The sequence below is a fragment of the Rhyacophila brunnea genome, unplaced genomic scaffold (assembly GCF_057557595.1).
Source record: "Rhyacophila brunnea isolate RB1 unplaced genomic scaffold, BYU_Rbru_1.0 scaffold_24, whole genome shotgun sequence".
In the NCBI taxonomy this organism is placed as follows: domain Eukaryota; kingdom Metazoa; phylum Arthropoda; class Insecta; order Trichoptera; family Rhyacophilidae; genus Rhyacophila; species Rhyacophila brunnea.
The window spans coordinates 14,492,142-14,506,962 of record NW_028232904.1 but is presented as its reverse complement, the minus strand read 5'-3'; the positions used below and the strand labels follow the sequence as shown (position 1 = coordinate 14,506,962).

Sequence of the window (14,821 nt, the reverse complement as noted above, 5' to 3'; positions counted from 1 at the left end):
ATAGACAAACTAGAAAGATAACAAAAATAGCAACACTTAATATATTTGTGCCACGCTGGTGTGTGTGCCACCCGTAACCCGGCTTCTCAGCCGGTATCTAGGAAAATAAAATAGTGTAGTAAAGTGAGCATTTTATAAGTAAATATTGTAGACACATAACTAAAAATATATCAAAATGTTAACCTAATTCTACAGAAATTGTTTCATATCATCCATTCACGCAGAGAGCAGTTATGTTTAACATAAATTTGTATTTCAGAAATTGCCGGGATGACAGTTGAAGTAGCCAGTAAGCCCAAGGGGCTGAGGATGTCTTCCGAAAAACAAGAAACTTTATTAAAATTATCAATTTTATCTATAGCAGCCGTTTTGTGTAAGTAATAACAGCTGCAAGAATGTGAAATAACAACATACGACACGGTACGCGTACCGGAGTCGCCTACAATCTCTTCATGATGTTTGTTTTTTTCAGCTTTTGCGACTAGGTTGTTTTCCGTATTACGATTCGAAAGCGTTATTCACGAGTTCGATCCGTATTTCAACTATAGGACCACTAGATATTTAGCGGAGGAAGGTTTTTACAAGTTCCACAATTGGTTTGATGATAGAGCATGGTATCCATTAGGAAGAATCATTGGAGGTAAGTCTGAGTTCATCTTTCTTTAATACTATTTATAAAGGCGCTGAGCTCATTGTAAAATAGGCTGCGTTAGACTTTTAGAGGCCAAAAGCTAATTATAATCGTCTTCAAATGTTGTGGTCCACCATATTATTATATTTTAATTCACATATTGTTGTTTTTCAATGTGTGTTTGGATCCAGAACGTTGATTTGACAGGTTGAGCAAGTGGCTAAAATCCATATCTCACAACATAAACATCTGTTAAGACACCTCTGTGACAACAGATTGTAGAACCAATGAAAACAATAGAAATAATGAGGGGCTGAGAATTAAAGAGGTATAGGCAATGACATTAATATGGACGAATCATCTAGAAAAAAAAATGACACTCACTTTATTGTCGGGTCTGCCGAATGGCATAATCTGTTCTAACACCATTACAATAAAGGTGATATTGCTATAAATTCCTGATGCTTTTTGTTGCGTCTGCCGAATGGTCGAATGAAATTTACTTGCTAGCTACTGTATTGAGTGCGTCGTCCATTAATAATGTCATTGGGTATAGGTAACAAGAGTAATAAACATGAGTTATCATTGACTGCAGATGTTATGACGGTAATCTGGGAACTATTACCCCGGCACTTTCAGGCATAAATCTACGCCCCCGACCACCCCTATTATATAGTCCGCAACACTGCATGCAGCGCTATAAAAATGTATCCAACATTTATATGATGGTTCTAGTATAGATAAGCAGTTTCCGCATCATCACATATCTATTTATACGTGAAAAAGGATTGAACCATTGATTTACCATGACAGGCCTTTAGTTAAATTCACAGAGATTTGATGCATACACAATATCTGACAGTCCATAAAGCATTCGGAGCCGTTCATTGGTCGGCGTACTGGTATTAAACATTGTGCAGCCAATGAGGTATTGACTGATTAGTGTGGAGTACTCTTCAGCCAATGAAATTTTTTATCGGGTTTGCCCAAACTGAAGGTGGGCATTGCTCGGTTTTCGTGTTCGTGTTCGGCTCCATTTCTCTCCATGAGCGCAGTGAAAAAATAAAATCTAATTGGATTCAACCATATAACAAGCTTTTAAATTCTAATGCAGGCGCTCCATTAACATGTCAATAATCCATGGACAATAACTCATCCAATTTGTATAAGCTCTACTACTGACCATATAATAATATGTGACTGACCATGTGAAGATATTTCCAAGATAAATTCTAAAACTTAAATATTTTATTATTAGTGTTGCTTACTAATTTTTGATAGAGCATAGCTAATATTACCTAAACATGTTTATAAACCATCCATTAAATAAGAATATACAGTTATTATATTTTTATGGCAAAAAATAATGTTTACCTGCAATATTTTTGCCTTAAAACTAAACGATAAAAAGAATTCTACGCTTATTCATCTCACTATCTAACTCATATCTTTCTCATTAAGTGCTTTATAAAACTTTCTTTGTTGCACGCACACACGTGCAGGTTTCATCACGTCTTGTGTAATATTTTTTTGATATCCCTACCATGATGTCCGAATGAAAGTGTTAACCCTAAATTGTTTTTATGTTTTAGGAACCATTTATCCTGGCCTCATGATAACATCAGCGGCCCTCTACCATATGATGTGGCTTTTGAATATCACAATCGACATTCGTAATGTCTGTGTTTTTCTGGCGCCTTTTTTCTCCTCGCTCACAACAATCGTTACGTATTTACTCACGAAGGAACTTAAGGTGAGAAAATCTACGTTTTCCTTCAAAAATCACGTTATACTTTGTAATGTAATCATACAGTTCAGTCTGTTGATATAACTATAGGATACACCATCTCATACAATACCTAACATAAGTCTCGGGTTTGAATCCCGGGTCTGGCAACATTCACCTGTTATTTTACAAAGTGTGTTTGGACCCAAAGCATGTAATTGATAGGTTGAGCAATAGTGGCTAATGTACATTTCACGTGATGCTACAGATAGACATAAGCCAAACAGTTTTGTGTAATGGTTTCAATAATGAAACCATTGTTTTAATATTAACCGCATTCTGTACCACTTGGGTTTCAGACACGCTTATAGTATCATGGAAGGCAGCCGCGTGCATAAATAGTTGCTGCATAAACATGAGTTGAAATGTGATAACTCAAAGCATTGTACCACTTGTGTATTTCAACAAATATTTGATATTCGACTCGTGCCGATTCATAGCGTAATTCATTAAATCATTTATTAAAGGATTCGGGAGCGGGTCTGGTGGCGGCTGCCATGATATCGATAGTCCCCGGTTACATCTCCCGGTCGGTGGCGGGCAGCTACGACAACGAGGGCATCGCCATCTTCTGCATGCTGCTCACCTACTACTTCTGGATCAAGGCCGTCAACACAGGCACTATCTTCTGGGGGACCATGTCAGCACTGGCCTACTTTTACATGGTAAATTAATTATTTCATTTATATGCACTCCACCCCCGAACAGATTTTTTTAAATTAAAATAATGCAGATTTCTTACTACCTGTTTTTTGTATATGTTGATTGCGTCAAATAAGCATGAAATAATCCATATATTTTATTGAAATTATATAGATGTCATTGTTTCGATGTTATGTAAAATTATCTATTAATTAAATGAACGCTATGCATAGTTAACAGTAGTAAATCAATAATTACCTTGACAATATTGTTTTTGGCTATTGAAAGTGCTGGCTTTTTTAAAATATCTTATTGCTGAATATTAATTAAATAATTATAAATTAATAGATACAAATATTGCATAATTTGATGGTTGCTTTATCAGTGTTTTATTTGAATAAATGCACGCACTGCGGATACGGTGTACTTAGCATAATTAACCGTTTAATGTAGACTACTATTTATTTTTTATTTATTGAAGTAGTCACTAAATGATCGCCATCGCTAAATACTGCAATAAGAGTGTATTATTATTGTTTTCATTTGTTACGCTCATTTACATCTGTCTGCCAGGCAGTCTTCGGCACTGAGGTATATTTGAACAAACTTTAATATTTTCCATGTTTTGTAGGTGTCGTCATGGGGCGGGTACGTGTTCCTAATCAACCTGATCCCGATGCACGTCTTGGCTCTGATGCTCACCGGAAGGTTCTCCCACCGGGTGTATGTAGCATACAGCACATTGTACTGCGTCGGAACCATTCTCTCCATGCAGATCAGCTTTGTTGGATTCCAACCGGTGCTCAGCTCGGAGCATATGCTGGTAATTCATTCTAAGTGTTTAAAAATCAATACAATTTCTAAAATGATTATGAATTCAATATTATAGACATACTTCAGAGAAGTGGTATTTGCTACAGTGTGGAACTTGTTAAAATTTTTATCTGGGTCAGATAAGCGGAAGTTTAAGTATAAAGAGCACATACATTCATGAAAAACAGGTATGACATTTATAATTCGCCATAGTCATAAGTGGACCTATTTATGGTGGATAATGTGACATAGGTCACTGACTTGACCTCCCGATGGAACAATTTGACAAATAAATATTTACATTTCAAGAAAATCCAGAGATGACCTAAATGAATGTAGATGTAAACCTCTTTAACAGTCCTGTCTTAAAACCGTTTTAACACCCGAAGATATTTTAAGTCCGTAAAGTTAAATTTCTCTATTAAGATAATTAGACAAATAAGTAAAACTACTCTCCAACAGGAAGATTTAGGCAAAAGCCGGAAGGCACTGTTGTCGACTAAATGGGAGGAGCTGGTAGTTCACAGTTTTAACATGTAGCCAAGAAGATGATGTTCGAGTATACAGTGTTTTGTGGAGAAGAAAATAGGTTTAACACAAAACACCCTCTCTTTCTGTTATGACTTGGAGTTGCAAATGTTAAGTTTCAGTTTTTGGTAATTATGTGGTTATCTTAGAATAATTACTCTGAAGACGACTTTATTGCTTAAAACAGCTGACAACATAAATAACTCAAATGTCATAGAATTGACAAAAAACTTTGTTTTAAATGTTCAAAAACGACTATTATATTTATTTAAAACTACAACGCAAATCGCAGAGTTTAAACTTTTGTTAAACACATAATGTATTCAATAAGGTAACACAACAGTTAATTCTTTTACGGAAGACGATGACGCACATGAATATAATAAATGCATATCGTTTTGAGCAAAGATATTGGAAACACCTTCTTTCATAAAGATAGAATTGAAACAAAAATAAAAGGACTTCTAGTTCACTGATTACATAATATAGTTATGAGTGACTTCACCTTGCATGTTCATTTCCAAAGAACTTCGTCTTCTGCTATGACATTTGTTTGCCAATTAACAGGGCATATGAAAAGATAATCTATATTTTATCACGATGAGTAGATAAGCAACCGTTAATACTTCAGTATTATTATTTAGCTGAAAAACTATGCAAAATGTGTGTAAAACCGTTTATAACTGCATTCGAGTAAGTAATCACAATGAACTTAAAAAATGACAGCCATCGCATTAGTAAGAAAATTGGAATGGAGTCAACTAACATAACCATACCTCATTCATTTGATAAATAATTTTAAATGTTATAACAGAAATTATGTATAAGACTCCTTCTATTTAATAGTTCAAATTCTTTGGTTTTGACGGATTGTTTGAGTCGATATGATGTGTCGAGTGCAAATGGATCCCTGACGATTTGAAGTCAATCTGGCATAGAAATTCTTGTGGGAACTAGACACCAAATCCTCCGAAGATTTCTAACAGATTCTGATTTTTTTATTCACTGTATTTTAAATCATTTTCAGGCTTTGGGAACATTCGGTCTGTGCCAGCTATATGCCTTCTTTGAATACGTCAAATCCAGACTCACGCAGCAGTACTTTGATATCCTATTCAAGGCCATGATCACAGCCCTCGTGGTGACCATTGGATCGGCCGCAGTCATCCTCACTGTTTCTGGTAAGCGTCCGTCATTCTTCCTATTCATTTTCTCATGTACACCGTAAATATCTTGTAAAATTATATTCTGGATTTCTGACTTCCTAAATACCAAGAATTATAATTATTTTTGTTTATTCTTTTTATTAATTTAAAAAATTTCTAAATACCATTTAAAACAAAAATTAGACAGTTTTTGCTTTCTCATGAAAAAGTTGTGTTGGATTTACGAGGTTTTCAAGATCTATAGCGACAGAGCATAAATGTATTAAAAGTTTCAACGTTTTCAATTCATTTTTAGATACACTCAATCCGTAATTTTATAAATGTGCCGATTATTAAAACATGATACTTGAATCTGTTATGAATAAATGGTGAGCCATTAATATTTAAATGAACAATCACAAACAGTATGTCATACACACGTCGTAACAAAATGTCAAAACTGATCGCCGAAGATGATACTAATCGATGTGTGTAATTTTTTTATGTTCAGGTAAAATTTCACCGTGGACTGGAAGGTTTTACTCCCTCTTGGATCCGTCATACGCCAAGAACCACATTCCCATCATCGGTAAGGATTACTTTGGATAACAGAAATGTAATAGTCGCCTGCAAATAAGCGCACACCAAAAACCAAGTTATATTACAATAATTGTGAGATTTTTTAAAAGTTTATTTGTTTACTGTATGGTTGTTGCATTATTCAGGAATGGATAAAAACAAAAATCCGACGGTGTACAAGGATAATTTTGGACACGGTCGCGATATGTAAAATTTTACGATTAAGGGGGAGGGGATAATAAATGTGTTCTTGTATCCAGAGCATGGATAATTCCATCGTCTTTTGACTCTCCTGAAAAGTATTAATTTTAGACATATCTCCCTTTCACATGCGGAGTAGTTTGTGGACATAGGCTTTTTTGAAATAATAAAAAGGGCGGAGTTTCCTACAAACAACAAAACAGAATACAGACTATTACTTGGAGGATGCCAAAATTCACAGTGCGGAGTGTTAGATTTATCCTAATTTAATATTGTTTCCAGCGTCTGTCTCGGAGCATCAGCCGACATCGTGGTCATCATTCTACTTTGACCTTCAGATCTTGGTCTTCCTGTTTCCCGCTGGTCTTTACTTCTGCTTCTCCAAGTTGACTGACGCAAATATCTTCCTCATCCTCTACGGAGTCACCAGCATTTACTTTGCTGTATGTATTTTAAATGTCATTTATATCACTTACTTAAAATAATCTAACCGTTGTCCTATTTTACCTACGGCACTCCATTCAAATTATAAAAAAATTATGTCACACTAACGAGTATGTACTTACTACATACCTATCACTTTTTTTAAACTGTTGAATTTTATATATACCACATTAGCGTGAAGTTCGATAGCTTCGACAGAAAATAAGACAATCGGAATTGGTCCTAGTGAGAGAAAGTGATGCAATTGGCTTGTACAGTCAACAATTATATACCAACCGTAACAAACATTCACCCTGCCTAATTGCTGCGCACTAGAAGAATTCGCAACTAGCCATGTTCAAGGTTAATTAATTGTTCTACTGTAAATATGTTTTCTGTATTTCACTTGGTAAAGCTTTCGTTATAGATTCTATCCAAGATATTTTAGAATGTATGACGCTGTATCAAATTATGTATATTCTAATGAGGTTTGATTTTTGAGACGCCTTTCGGAAAATCGTAAATTGAAGGGTTGAAAGTCTATAGGGTCTAAGTGCCAAAAAGTTTTTTACTTTAATACAATTTATATGCCAAGCCTAATGATATTCTGAAGGGTCTAAGTTACTAACTCTACCATTTTTGTCACACAAATACATTAGTAAATATGTGCCCCTACATAGAGCCTTTCAATATTGTCGATGTTTAAATTTTTTTTTCTTACTTTGTTTATTTTATCTTTAGAATTATTTCAACTTATATTATACTGATGTTCTTCTGTAACTTTGTAAAAATAAAAATGTAAGTTTTCATAGATGTATGGTTTTATTCTTTTTTTTGTTATATCAGTTTCACATTTTTGTCACTTAGACCCTATATAGACTTTTAACCCTTCAATTGTCCACCTTATTGGCTGAAAACCACTCCATACTAATCAGTTGATACCTCATTAGCTGCGTACCGCCCATTACTAATACGCCAACCAATGAATGGCCCCAAATGTCTGCCTGAACGAACTCTCGGAAATTATATACGCATCAAATCTATCTGAATTTAGCTAAAAGCTTATCCTATATGTTAAATTAATTGTAGGTATATTCTATGTTTGTATTTTAAAATGAGAGCATTTCTAAGCATTCAAGCATGAAAATAATACAAGAAATGCCATTTTTGTTTATTTGACATGCCATATGACGGAAAGCTTGCTGTTGCAATGTAGAGAAAATGTTTAGATGCATAATGCTTGTTATTGTGCAGGGCGTGATGGTGCGTCTGATGCTGGTGCTGGCACCTGTGATGTGCATTCTGTCGGGCATCGCCGTCTCCTCGCTCCTCATCACCTACATGAAACAAGTGGAGCCGCCCAAGATCCATGACAAGAAGACCAAGAAGGCAGAGTCAAACTATGTCATGAAGAGCGAGGTATTTACATGTCATGCCCTCTAATAAAGTATTGCCAGTGATGTCATGAATCTGTCATGAATCGTGGGAGAAAAAGATTTATAATCTATAATATATAAAAATAAAATATCTTTTTGTCATGTACCAAGATATATATTAATTAATATAGTAATATTATCTATGTACCTGTATTTAAAATTCACCCATTCCGTCCTAAACTTTTTTCGAATGGGTTCAGGCTACTTTAAATAACTCGCGTTTCCGTTTCCGCAAATTTTTTTGAATAAACTTGAATTATGGTTACGTAAAGTTAATGAGAGTGTTTGGATATATCATCGGAAGACGAATAAACAGGATTTTGTTTGTGTTTTTATATAATGCACTTCCGGCTTTAACGGACACCCCTTCACCCGCATCAGTCCGTTATATCAAGGTTCTACTGTATCTCAATGTTGTAATGGAATGTTTTGATGTCATATAGATTGCCCTGGTGTTTGTCGGTATCATGAGCTGCCTGCTGGTGTCATACACGTTCCATTGCACATGGGTGACGAGTGAGGCGTACTCTTCACCCTCCATCGTCCTGTCGGCGAGGTCTCATGACGGGGGCCGTATCATCTTCGACGACTTCCGCGAGGCTTACTATTGGCTCAAGATGAACACACCAGAGGTCAGTCATCATTACTACTACACTGATCTTATAAAGGAATTAAAATATCAGAAAATATACCGATTTAAGATGTGTCCTGAATAAATACTTTATTTTGCTAGTGATATATTCAAAAAATATTATACAGGTTTTCACATTTTTGGTTGTAAAAACCAAAATTACTAAAATATGACTTAAAAAGTCCATGGCGTGCACTTGGAAAAAATGGAAAATTAAACATTTCAATGAATATTTGTCCCAGCATGAAACTACAATAAATTTGAACTTGGAAGAAATCAAGATGAAATCATATAATATCGTACACTTTTACAGTTGTACATTTGTGTTGTCAGGGATATATTGACTTATTAAGATTGCACAATGATGAAAACAAAATGGTGAATGTGTCGAGGGCGAGTCGGTTGAGTTGCTGGACTGCTAATTCCTGACTCCGCCACTCTGCATTGTGATTTTTACACTTTGATCGCTGACGTGCAAATTTAATAATCAATTTTCTCTTTAAATAACTCTTTTGTTAGGATTTGAGAATATAATATGATATATTATATTTGATTTTCACAATGCGATGTTGCCATGCTAATAAAGTTTTGCATTTGCATTATTTAAATTTAACGTAGCGTTGCCACTCTATGCCACAAAATCACTCTTGTTATGGTCAAACTCTTTGAAAGAGGTTATGTGAAGTAATTTTGAATACCATGAAAATAGATATATTTTAAGATAAATTCAACTAGTAAACGTTGCATATCTTGAAATGAACACCCACGGTGGCCGCGCGGCATAAGCGTTGGACTATCACGCCGTGGTTCTCAGGTTCGAATCCTGGGTCTGGCAAGTACACATTGTTTTTCAATTTGTGTGAGTCAGGGTATAGACCTAATAGGTTGAGCAAGTGGCTGACATCCATTTCTCGTAAAAAACAAAATCTGTCAATATAAACCTCTACTCTGTGGAGGCCCATATGATCCTATTAGGATCGGACATGGTCGAAAAAAAAAAAAAGAAATCTTGAAATGAAGAAGTAACCTGTTTCTATTATATTTGATAGGACGCTCGAGTGATGTCTTGGTGGGATTACGGCTATCAGATAACAGCGATGGCGAATCGGACCATATTGGTGGACAACAACACTTGGAATAATACGCACATCTCACGTGTGGGGCAGGCCATGGCGAGCTCGGAGGAGAAGGCCTACGAGATAATGCAAGAGCTGGACGTGGACTATGTGCTGGTCATCTTTGGAGGGCTCACGGGATACTCTTCAGATGATATAAACAAGTTCCTGTGGATGGTGCGCATCGGGGGCAGCACGGAGCGCGGTGCTCACATCAAGGAGTCAGACTATTACACACCCAGCGGAGAGTTCCGCGTGGACGGAGAGGGCTCGCCCACCCTGCTCAACTGCCTCATGTACAAAATGTGCTACTACAAGTTCGGCCAGGTCTACACTGAAGGGGGTCAGTCTCGCAGTGCATAACATAAAATCTCTTTTTGCCCATTTACTAGAGCAGTGCTTTCCATTTTCTTTCATGTCACAGCACACTATTTGGCGGCACTCCTAAAAATAGTTCACAAGAAAAATTCACCCGTGATATGCATCTCCAGCATGTCTATTCCAACATAACACTTAACTCCAAAATCATGCTAAGTTGTAATTAAAATGCTATGATGTATTCTATTCATTCAATTCAGTATGAAATAACATTTAACGGCAGTTCTGTCAGGTGTGTTAATTAGATAAACGCTCAAGCTGTCATTGTTGTGTGCTGATCGTGTAATGCGTAAGCGTGCCTTTGCACTGAGGAAACACAACCTCGCCTGAAGATCGATCTCGCGCCTAGTTTCAAATCCCCCTTCATATGTAACACATTGGGGTTATCTCAGTGATATAACGAAATGGTGTTATTGGATGTTATGTGGTTGAAATAGATCTGTGGGTATCTGAAACATACGACACTCTCAATGCACAATCCGTCTATGACAAGTGAATCGGAACTGGTGTCATTGATTTTATTTCATGTATTATTAATGCAATGCTAAATTCTGAACATGTTCCACAGGTCGTCCCCCGGGCTATGATCGCGTCAGGTCTGCTGAGATCGGCAACAAGGACTTCGAACTCGATGTCCTGGAAGAAGCCTACACCACCGAGCACTGGCTAGTCAGAATATACAAAGTAAAGAACCTGAGGAATCGTGGCGTCTAAATTCTGCGCCAATCACAAATTATCCGTAATCGTCATCGAGATAATATTATAGTTTACCGTATTTCATCGATTGTGGGATGCATTGATTTCTAGTACCAATTGTCACCGGTTCTAAAAACCCTTGTGCCTCTATTCCAATCTGTCTTGCATAAGTTCCTCCCACTGCTGTGGCCATAAGGGTAATGCTGCTGTGTGTTGTCCTATTTCTTCTTCATCACTTACAGTTTATTGAAAAGCAGTTTGTCTTCCACATTCTTTCACATGTGAAACGATACAGGGACCACTGTACAGCGTTTCCAACATGGTGCATAATATAGTAGTATGGTGCATAATAAGTGTAGACAAAGAAAGCGAGGGTCGGGTGATAGATATATTTGGGGAATAGGGGAATTTATATATTCCGCAGCATGCCAATCGAAGAAATACGGTCCATTACTTCACCCGCTATAAAGGTGCAAGATGGCATGTCGGTCCATGCACTCTTCGGGAGAAGCCCTTGCCTGATGGACGAAATTCTTTTTTTTTATATCTTTGGTGTTACATACTTGTTGAATTATTTTTTTTAATTGTTTAAATTTAATTTCTAAGTTTAGTTGATTCCCCACGGATGGATATCGAAAATGTCACAATTTTTTTTTATATGTATCTTCTAATAATTTATGCAGCATTTTTGTTTGAGATTTTTAATAAACATATAAAATGTCATTTCACATATTGTCTAATATATTACGATGTAAAATATTAATTTGTTTTTAATGAATTCACGCCCGCAGTGGAGGAGTGGACCGGCTTAAAATTTTGTGGATCTCGGGTTCGAATATTGTGATTTAGGGATGTCATCGAAAGAATAAGTATCGCAAAATAAATATATTTCGATACTTTTTTTGACATCCTACCATGACTCAATCAAATTAATAATTTCAATTTGTGTTAACTTCAGAGCATGGATGGATTGAATAAGTGTCTTATAATCTACCATCATTCCCCCGCGTTGAACTTATAAGCTATGCCTTCTCGAACATACAAAAATCCACACCTATGACAATTGCACATTTAAAAATAAAACCCCATGAAAACTCAAACATACAAAAATCTACACCCAAGGCAATTTGAGTATACAAAAATCCACACCCACGGTAACTCGAACATACACAAAACCACACCAATTTAACTCTTAACATACAAAAATCTTTATGAAATGTTGACATGGTTACTTTAAGAATACCGTTTTTTATATTGATTTATTCCTAAAGGCTGCATAATGTAATGTTTTTTTGTTTTGTTATTTAATGATGTACATTCCTTTGCAAATCAATGCTCAAGATTATCTACATTTATCGTAATTTGTATTGTTTTTTTTGAAAATCCTTTCACGATAACCTACATATTGATAAGAATCGATGAGATAACCCATGTCCATGTATGTACTAATAATATACAATTATAAAAATGTGAATTTGTGAACGCACATATGAGATGCAATATTTGTAAGTGTTCTTTTGCATAATAAAAAATATTTTAGGTTATGATTCTGTTGTATTATTTTCTCAATGATACTTCTTGCCGTGTCAAGATTAAACTGACCTGGCAATTCATTATTCATCCTATTTCCTGTAAATTAAATTTGGTTTGATGTTTATATGGCTACATTACTGGTATAACCTCAGAGTAATAATATAAAGAGAGTGGGTATTGCTCGGCAAAATGAAGCCGTGTTTCTTGCGTATATTGTATAGTCATTCTCATTCATGACTAGTCATTCGAATCAATATTTACCGGCGACATGTACAAAAAATATTTAATTCAGCCGTAGAAATTCTATCTTACTCGTAACGCATATTGCGGAAATATAAGCGTGCCAAATGCTTTCTCACTCATGATTCGTTTTTGTTCAGGTCATGCGTAAAAAAAAACTTGAAGATATCGAAGAAAACTTTCTATATAGGAAAGTGAAACAAAAAAAACCTCAGCAGGGCTATTCTAACATGTTTCCATTACATATTTTTATTGGTGCAAAATAACATGGATATCACTCGGAGCAATTCACAAGGCGGTATCTACAATTATTGTTAACACACCCAACTGCATCTTACTTGATTCCAAATGCATCTGATTAGAACCAAGTAAGACGTTGAGATGTCCGGGGTTCCAGCGGCTAGCTCAGGTGTCCATCGAACCCCGGATTCACAAAAAAGAACGATATATTTATGTTTGTTACGTTAAATAAAACACTAAGTCTTTCTTGTGCGGGTCTTAGCGTTATATATTTTAATATTTAGTTGGACAACGTTATTTTGTAGTCTTTTACATATTTTGTTTTTACAATCAGTTTTGCAGGTCCGTACACGGTTTACAAAGGACGCTTACTAACTTTCTTTTTTTTTCTTTTTAAATTTCCCGTACCCACGCCGACTAGTAAAAAGGACTCGTGATTGGCCAAATCTGATTGCATGATCTTTGATTCGGCGAATCACGAACCTGACCCTGGCGCCGGCGCGTGAGGATTTCACCGTTGCGCAATGCGCGACAAAATTTATTATATTTGAATACTTATATTTAGTCTTAAAATTATCTCTTTCATCCATTATCATTAATTATACTTTTTAAATCAAATTAAATTTATCTAAATTACACCTCCCGCCCAGTATATGATTTTCACACACCGGACGAAGGCCTCTACTTATGAATAAAAAAAAAATTACGTAGTTGAGCAAGGAATCAGATTAGATGTTTTATGAAGCCGTTTCTAGAGGTCAGGGTTACGTTTCGACTTATGACAACTAAATGATTATTTTACACCGGGAGAAGCCCGCCTGTAACAGGGGTGTATCAACGTGTTAACCGTGTTAATCAATAACATTTAACAGCTCACAGTAAAGTTAACTTTTTATATTCTTCACTTTTTTTTAAAATTGTTAGAATAGCCATGCTGCGGCCCGATGTTAGAACTTGCGAGTGCCAGCTGCCCGGTCGACATGACGTCATATGAAATCATTGTGACGTACTACCGGAGTGATAATAGGGGTCGAGAATATAACGCTACTCCGACAGCGGCGCTATTCATTGTCACCATACACATATAGGTGTTTCATCGTAATAATATCTACGGTGGGCACTGCGGGCGGGCGGCATGCTTCTAGCGTGTATTGGCTGACGTCACAATTACGTCATGTCGTCTGGTGCCACACGAGTCGATAGTTAGGAAATCGCGGTGCAGGTCTTCTGATAAGGTTAGCTACAGGTGACTCGCATTGCAGGTTCATTTGAAGAGAACTTTAACTTTTACCATGAGATTTATTTACCAATATGCATGAAAAGACGATATGTCAGGATGAGCAAATAAGCATTCAATAATATAACACATTTAGTTTAAAAGTAAACACAATGAATACATTCTAAAAGTGGCAGCCATTGCCCGAGTTAGGAAATCAGAAATGCAAACTTGGCAATGTTAATATCTGCAGGTTATTGACTTAATCTTGTTTCATTCGTTGGTTAAATGAGTCCAAATGTCATAATAGAAAATAGTGTATTAGACTTATAATAGTTAGAATTCTTTGGATAAAACTGTTTAAAAATATATTGCATTTTTATGATGTAGTGCGTTAGGCACTGGTCTTTTATCCGGGTTCGATTCTCAGAGGTCACAATGTTTTTATGTGATTTTCTCAAAGCCTATTTCACTTCTATTATTTGATATACTGCTGTCATTGGGCTCCTTGTAGCGTTATAAAGAATTATGTATATATGAGATTGAGACAACAGGATGACAAGACAATTGGGCGCCACAGATGAATGA

General features: G+C 36.0%; 1 protein-coding gene across 1 annotated transcript; it reads left to right on the top strand.

The window, feature by feature from the left end:
• Nucleotides 1-69: 69 nt before the first annotated feature.
• Nucleotides 70-12,551, top strand: Stt3A (catalytic subunit 3A of the oligosaccharyltransferase complex). Its single transcript, XM_085951497.1, has 13 exons — nucleotides 70-123; nucleotides 260-373; nucleotides 473-640; nucleotides 2,224-2,384; nucleotides 2,885-3,082; nucleotides 3,691-3,882; nucleotides 5,428-5,581; nucleotides 6,057-6,134; nucleotides 6,608-6,768; nucleotides 8,003-8,167; nucleotides 8,628-8,816; nucleotides 9,865-10,273; nucleotides 10,877-12,551. The coding sequence occupies exons 2-13, from the start codon at nucleotides 271-273 to the stop codon at nucleotides 11,020-11,022; spliced, it is 2,124 nt and encodes a 707-aa protein (XP_085807623.1). The 5' UTR covers nucleotides 70-123; nucleotides 260-270; the 3' UTR covers nucleotides 11,023-12,551.
• Nucleotides 12,552-14,821: the final 2,270 nt, after the last annotated feature.

Bases quoted from the DNA above. Each gene is read 5' to 3' on its own strand.
- Stt3A (XM_085951497.1), top strand. From the start codon at position 271: ATGACAGTTGAAGTAGCCAGTAAGCCCAAGGGGCTGAGGATGTCTTCC. The intron at 641-2,223 runs GTAAGTCTGAGT...TTTATGTTTTAG, and splicing joins ATTAGGAAGAATCATTGGAG to GAACCATTTATCCTGGCCTC. The intron at 3,883-5,427 runs GTAATTCATTCT...AATCATTTTCAG, and splicing joins TCAGCTCGGAGCATATGCTG to GCTTTGGGAACATTCGGTCT.